General features: G+C 35.9%; 1 protein-coding gene across 1 annotated transcript; it reads left to right on the top strand.

Moving 5' to 3' along the window:
• Window positions 1–1,555: 1,555 nt before the first annotated feature.
• Window positions 1,556–6,240, top strand: LOC112457742 (pancreatic lipase-related protein 2-like). Its single transcript, XM_025020957.1, has 8 exons — window positions 1,556–1,873; window positions 2,820–2,900; window positions 3,173–3,438; window positions 3,589–4,063; window positions 4,471–4,722; window positions 4,918–5,032; window positions 5,344–5,544; window positions 6,098–6,240. The coding sequence occupies exons 1-8, from the start codon at window positions 1,786–1,788 to the stop codon at window positions 6,180–6,182; spliced, it is 1,563 nt and encodes a 520-aa protein (XP_024876725.1). The 5' UTR covers window positions 1,556–1,785; the 3' UTR covers window positions 6,183–6,240.
• Window positions 6,241–6,493: the final 253 nt, after the last annotated feature.

The raw sequence follows: 6,493 nt of genomic DNA, 5'->3' as shown, positions 1-6,493 counted from the left end.
GAATAAATGGAGCAATTAGGAGCATGAGTGTACGTAGACGAGTACGGAGTATGTGTGTTTCAATATGTGCGTATGCGTGTGTGCGTGTGGACACGGGTATGAATGAGCGTGGGAGGGAGCAATGAATAAGCGTGTGTCGTTCTTCGGCCGCGGAGAGTAATAAAAGAAAAATAATGAATCGTTCTGTCAGTCACCTCACCTATATTATACAATATCATAATAATATGCTGCCATACGATATAAATATATGTCTACGGTAAGGAGTATATTAATAAAACATTACAAATAAATATGTTATAAGTAATCGTCTGCTATGTCTCTGTCCCTTCTTCGTGGTCAGTTTTCAGCACAAAACTTAATTGGATGCGTGATGTTCTGATCTAATTTTGGTAAAAAAATTCATTAATTTTATAAAATCGAAGGTAAGTAAAATTCAGATGTTTACAAATTAAAAATTTAATCTTAACATTGCGAGAAGTAAACAAAAAATTAATAATTCTAAAGAATAATAATACAATTTCTATTTTGCTGTTTTTATTATTTCTTTATACGTTTGTTAAAGAAGTGAAAGTATTTGGTATTATCAATTTATATAGCTGTTTTCACATCTATCACCTAAGTTAATTGTTTTGAAAGAGGTAAGGGTCACAATTTTTACGCGTGTTGCTTTAGAATGATGTAAAATCGATTTGAGCAAAGCATAACCGAAACGTGCATAACTTATAATTAACTTGTTTTCAGTTTATGTAATTTCAGTGTGTACACTTGCATAATCGCGAAACTGACTCGGCCGGTTACGAGTAATTTAAGCCGAAGAAATTGACCGTACTGACCCGTAAAACAGAGTTCTGCGTTAGAAACGCCTAGAATTATTTAAGAGATTCCGTTTCGCAAGTCGTAACGCTACATTAATTACTCGGCGATAATTCATACGCGATACGTATGAGATATATGAACGTAAAAAAGAACGCGCACTTACTCCAACCTGTTTAATCGCTTGTCCATATAGATGGGGCAATCGATCTGTTTTCTATTTCGTCCGGTGTCAGGTGTTTTATGCAAGAAGACACGTCGCATATAATTTATTTGAGTGAAAGCGATGCATCGTCGCACGTACAACGCCGCGCATGCAGTTTCTGTCTATATTGGAGGATGGTATGACATAGTTACATCATGTCAAGGCAGTCGTAGTTATTCAGCGAAAGCGTACTCACACGCCAATGTCACTGAACTTTACCGATGGGAGATTATCAATCGAGAACATATCTAAATTCGGCATATTTTCTGTTTGACGTGAAAAATTAATTTCTAAATAAAGAAAAGGAAGATTCTCCAGATTAAAATCATAAAATTATAAAACTGACTTATTCTTTATTTAAATCTTTTAATATATTAAAAAAAAATACAAAAATAGGAAAATATGTAACGTAAGTGAAACAAAAACAAAATAGACGACGTCAAATAAATTTCTTTGTCGCGAATTGTCGCAAACTTAGACTTATAATGTTGGAGCAGTCGTCAGGCTCTGGCAAGCGGAAAGGTGATTGCGCAAAAAGAAGGCTGCTCATAGAAGGTGCGCTTTCTACAGTTGGGTAGAGCTTGTTCCTGGGCGCAGAGTCTGGCGGTAGGCAAACAAAAAGCGTACAGCGACAGAAACGCGAAGCAATTCGGCGGGAGAAGAAGAGGACCAAGAAGAAGAAGCGGCAGAAAGCGTGGGAGAAGGAGGAGAAGCGGGATGCAACGATCTCCACGAAGGACGCGAAGTTTCGACGATTCAGTGGCAAGATGCGGTCAGTCAACGTTCATCGTGTTCTGCTTGCTTTGCTGATGATCATTGCTGTTATTACGTCAATTGCCGGAAAATTGCAGCCTGGTAAGTACTCTAACGAATATAATGCTAAACGTGTTACATCAGAATAATAAAAATAACAATCAAGTGCTTGGATTGAAAATCAGGTATTGCGCTAATAAAAATTGTCAAAATTCTTCATCATTTTCGTATCTATTAATGTAGATTACATGATTTTATACACACTGTGTATTTGCCAATTATTTTTTAATATTTTTCTAAGTAAAAAAATGATTTTGCCGATGAAACGTAATATTATCGTAGTTCGTTAAAGTATAAATGGATAAGTAAAAGCCATATAGTGATGTAAGTCAATATTTTAAAAAATTTGACTTACATCACTAAGGCTTTACCCCTCCAAATATATCGTGTAACTTTAAATCTTCACTGATCGGACCACCGCGTTTATGGTTCATTAACTTTAATATAGGTTGATACCAGCATAATTTGCTGATATTTGTTACGTAATTGCTGTATAGACATGTGCGCCGTGCACACGCGCATATAAGTCGCCAGAAGCAGAATATCTAAATTTTTCCGTCGTGAAATGTCATTCAACTAAAAAAAAAATCACATAAACCAAATACCACACACGCTCACTATGCGCACGAAACAAACATTCGCACGATGAGAGATACCGACGTACTTTGCACCTTAAGGTCGCATTTACATATGACACACTTTCACAGCACGACTATCATAATAGGGTTCATGATGCAATATTGCAATGTTGTGATAGATTGAAAATTAAATTATGGGAGCGCAGACTATATAGCATCCACCGGCGCGCAAATCGTACTGAAGCGATGTTGTGCCAATGATAATTTGCGGTGCTCCGCGGGTGAAAGTAAAGTATAAGTGGGGCGATCAGGCAAAAGAAATGTTAATAACGCGCAGATGTACACAATATCGCGATTGAAGCTCCGTTATTAAACTTTTCCCGTTAAAGTGATACTGTATTTCTTTGCAGTCAAACGTTTCACGGCGCGAAATCGTGGTATGCTAAGACGGATTGCCATTTCTCGCGAGGAAAAAAGTAAAATTTGTTACGGTAAGATAACACAGATTTTACTTTTATCTAGAATAATTTTAATACGTTGACATAAACAAATTTAATACAAATTCGATATTTCCGTTTGCAATTCGTTTTCTTTTCAAACAAGTATATTTTAAAATAATTTTTAATTATTTTCTCTTAATACAAATGTTAAAATTGTAAAGAAGAAAGTTTTAAACCAGATAAAATAACAAACGGTCAATTTTCCGGAACTTTAACATGTCTTAAAATAAATATTTATTTCCCAATATCGTCAAATATTTCAGATCTACTCGGTTGCTTTGCGGATCCGCCGCCGCATTTATCGATAAAACGGCCACCCGAGCATCCTAACGTAATTCAAACCAGGTTCTTCCTCTACACACGTGCGGACCGGCAAAATCCGAAACCCTTACAGTACGGGGACAACTTAAAGTCCATCGTTCATTCCCAATTCAATGTCAGCAAGCCTCTCAGCGTGTTGATACACGGTTTCAAGGGCAGCGGAAGCGACGTCGGCGCACTACTTGGCATAAATTTCCTTCTCGATATAGTAATCTTCAGGAGTTTATCTTTCAGTTTTAACAGTTTAACTAAACATCTTTTTCTTTCGATTTACCATTGTAAATCGAAAGAAAGTATTTTCAAGCAATCATTAAAGAAATGTTAAGATCTTCAAAATTCTGTTCAACTTCGCGTACAGGAAGACGTAAACGTCATTATCTTGGATTGGACGAAGGGGGCAGGCAGTTCTTACGGAGCTGCGGTGGCAAATAGCGAACTGGTTGGCCGGCAATTGGCCTTGGTGCTTTTAGACGCCATTAATTTGGGGGTCGATCCCGTCAACATCCACGTGATCGGTTTCAGTCTCGGCGCACACGTGGCCGGCTGCGCCTCGGAACTGTTGAAAAAGAGAAGTCTGCTTTTGGGTCGCATAACGGGTCTCGACCCGGCGTCACCCTTCTTCAGGCATCATCTGTTCCGGGAAAGGGCGAGAAAATTGGATGCCACCGATGCCCGTCTCGTCGATGTCATTCACACCGACGGCTCTCAGGATTTCATGGATGGCTTTGGCCTACTTAAGCCGATCGGACACATCGACTTTTTCCCCAACGGCGGCAGAGAGCAGCCCGGCTGCACCGATATTAAGAACTCGGTGATGGTCAGTCACTTGAAAGGTAAATTAAAAAGTGATCCGCGAGCGCGATCATACACTAACAGGAAGTAGTCCAATATTTAATTATGCGTTCCATTTAATTATGTTCAATTTTGACTTATTGTCAGTTAAAGTTATTATAAGATGCAAAATATTTATATCGTGTCTAAATTTTAAAATATTTTATTCCCATATAGTTTTTTTAATTTTTCAATACACATTACTAGCAAATTGTACTGATTAATAACGTCAAAAAAAAAAGTTTTAGATTTATTTTGCGATTATCATAAAGTATTTAATCCGTTTCTCATTAAAAAATGTTTATTACTCGGTTTATTAATTATATTTATTACATTTATCTTACATTTATCTGTTTTTATTAATTATTATCTTTATTACATTTATCTCTTTTTCGACAATTTGTTTTAGAGGATTTATTGGACAAGAATATAGCGTGTAGCCATTTAAGAGCTTTTCAGCTCTATATAGAGACCGTCCGCTCGCAAAATGAGAAATGCAAATTTATCGCATGGCCCTGTCCACAAGGAGGAATATCCTATGCAAAAGGGACATGCTTCCCTATGGAATCAACGAATTGGAACCAAGAGATGGGTTACGCGGCTAATCGTGGAGCCTTGGGAATCTATTATCTGGCGACTAAAGCCGAAACACCGTTTTGCGGTATCAGAATACAAGGATATAATTATCTATTCATTGGAGTAAATGGAGTAAATATAGAAAAGCAGAAGAATATTGACATTAATACTAATTTGTTATACAAATATATTATTAGACAATTGTTATACGAAATTATATTTAAGCAAAATTATACGAGACCTTATTATTACGAAACTTGGAAAATGTCGTAAATTTCAGGTCAACCAGTCAGAGCATCAGTGATGACGTCCGAAAATATGCTAAAAACATCTGGTATATTGCTTTTCAAAATCTTCCTTGCTAATTCCACAACACTCTTCAGAATTCCATGCACGTAAGTAAAAATTGCTATATAATAAATATCGCATGAATTTTAAAAGTTTTTGTTACATATTACGTTGGCATTTAATTCTACAATTCTTTTTTTCAAAAGATAGTGATTTAATTATATTCTTTTGTAACGTACAATTGCACAATGTATGCATAAATATTTGAAAAAAAAGATCAATCTTGAGTTTCGTAAATTACACAATTTATCTATGTGTAAATATTTGATAAAATCAGATAAATATTTGAATTTCGTAAATTGCGTTAATTTACGTAGCAGAGCCGTTAAATATTGTAATATTCGAAATATTATTCAAGCTTATCCAAACGGATAAACGAACAAATGGCGTTTTATAACATTGCGGCAGTGGATTTTGACACGTTAACGGAAGATGTTGCATCAATCGTCGGTGTCGTCTCGTATCAGCGCACTTTTAACATGACCGAGGAGGACACTGATCCGGATACGGACGTAATACTTTTCAATAAACTGGCTCTCGAAGATCGTAAGGGCCATAGGTAAATGCGCAGCATATAATTATTTCGATAAAAACTCGCTAGCTATCAGATTTATTCGGAAGAAAGAGGATTAATTCTCTATCGCGTCTCGTGATTAAGTTCATGTTTAAGCCGATTATAGAGACAATTTATAATTTGTGTCAGAATTCTGGAATTTTCTATTTATAATTTTATGTGTCATATGATACCAAAAACCAAGAGAAATTATATCAAATACAAGCGTTGAAATTATGTAAAAAAATGTGTATATAATTCTTTTATATTATGTTAATATATATTTATCATATTTTATATATTAATTATCAAAGATATAAAATATTTCTTATAAATTTAATTAAATATATAAAATATATCTTATAAATTTAATTATTAAATACATATATGACATGTTTACTTATTTATATACATATTTAAACGTACAGCACATAAAATTATAACTAGAATTTTGAATTAAAATCTGATGCGAATTACAGATCATTCAAGCTTTATGCAACAAGCCGAAATAAATTGTACATACAATAATAATTAATTAAATAATTTTATGATTGATCAGGTGGGAATATTGCGGAACGAACACCGCAATCAATTCGCACGAGATGTACGTGGAACTGAGAAATGAACGCTGCACGCCATTGTAACAACTCTACCACGACAGTTTTATATTATCGAATAAAAGTGGTCCGCGCGTGCAAGCGGCCAGAGAAATCCCAAGTACTTGTTCTGCGACACTTTTCTCTCTCTCGCATGTGTGGGTTAATTTAACCTACTTTCCACTTATTTGCCGTGAATTTGTATCGGCAGTCGAGTGCCGACTCACGATCTCGTCCCGTTAAATCGCGTAATTAAGCTCGCGGCGAAGATTAACGAGCATGCGGATGCAGCAAATAATTTTACTCACCGATCCGTCGTCGACCACCATCGATGCCGCCCCGTCCTTCGCCCTGCTCCG

The sequence above is a fragment of the Temnothorax curvispinosus genome, unplaced genomic scaffold (assembly GCF_003070985.1).
Source record: "Temnothorax curvispinosus isolate PA1 unplaced genomic scaffold, ASM307098v1 QBEX01008203.1, whole genome shotgun sequence".
In the NCBI taxonomy this organism is placed as follows: Eukaryota; Metazoa; Arthropoda; class Insecta; order Hymenoptera; family Formicidae; genus Temnothorax; species Temnothorax curvispinosus.
The sequence above is the reverse complement of the archived record's forward strand: the minus strand, read 5'-3'. Positions and strand labels throughout refer to the sequence as shown.

Coding starts and splice junctions, on each gene's coding strand:
- LOC112457742 (XM_025020957.1), top strand. CDS start 1,786: ATGCGGTCAGTCAACGTTCATCGTGTTCTGCTTGCTTTGCTGATGATC. Junction 1,874..2,819: donor TGCCGGAAAATTGCAGCCTG/GTAAGTACTCTA, acceptor ATTTCTTTGCAG/TCAAACGTTTCACGGCGCGA. Junction 4,723..4,917: donor AGCCGAAACACCGTTTTGCG/GTATCAGAATAC, acceptor CGTAAATTTCAG/GTCAACCAGTCAGAGCATCA.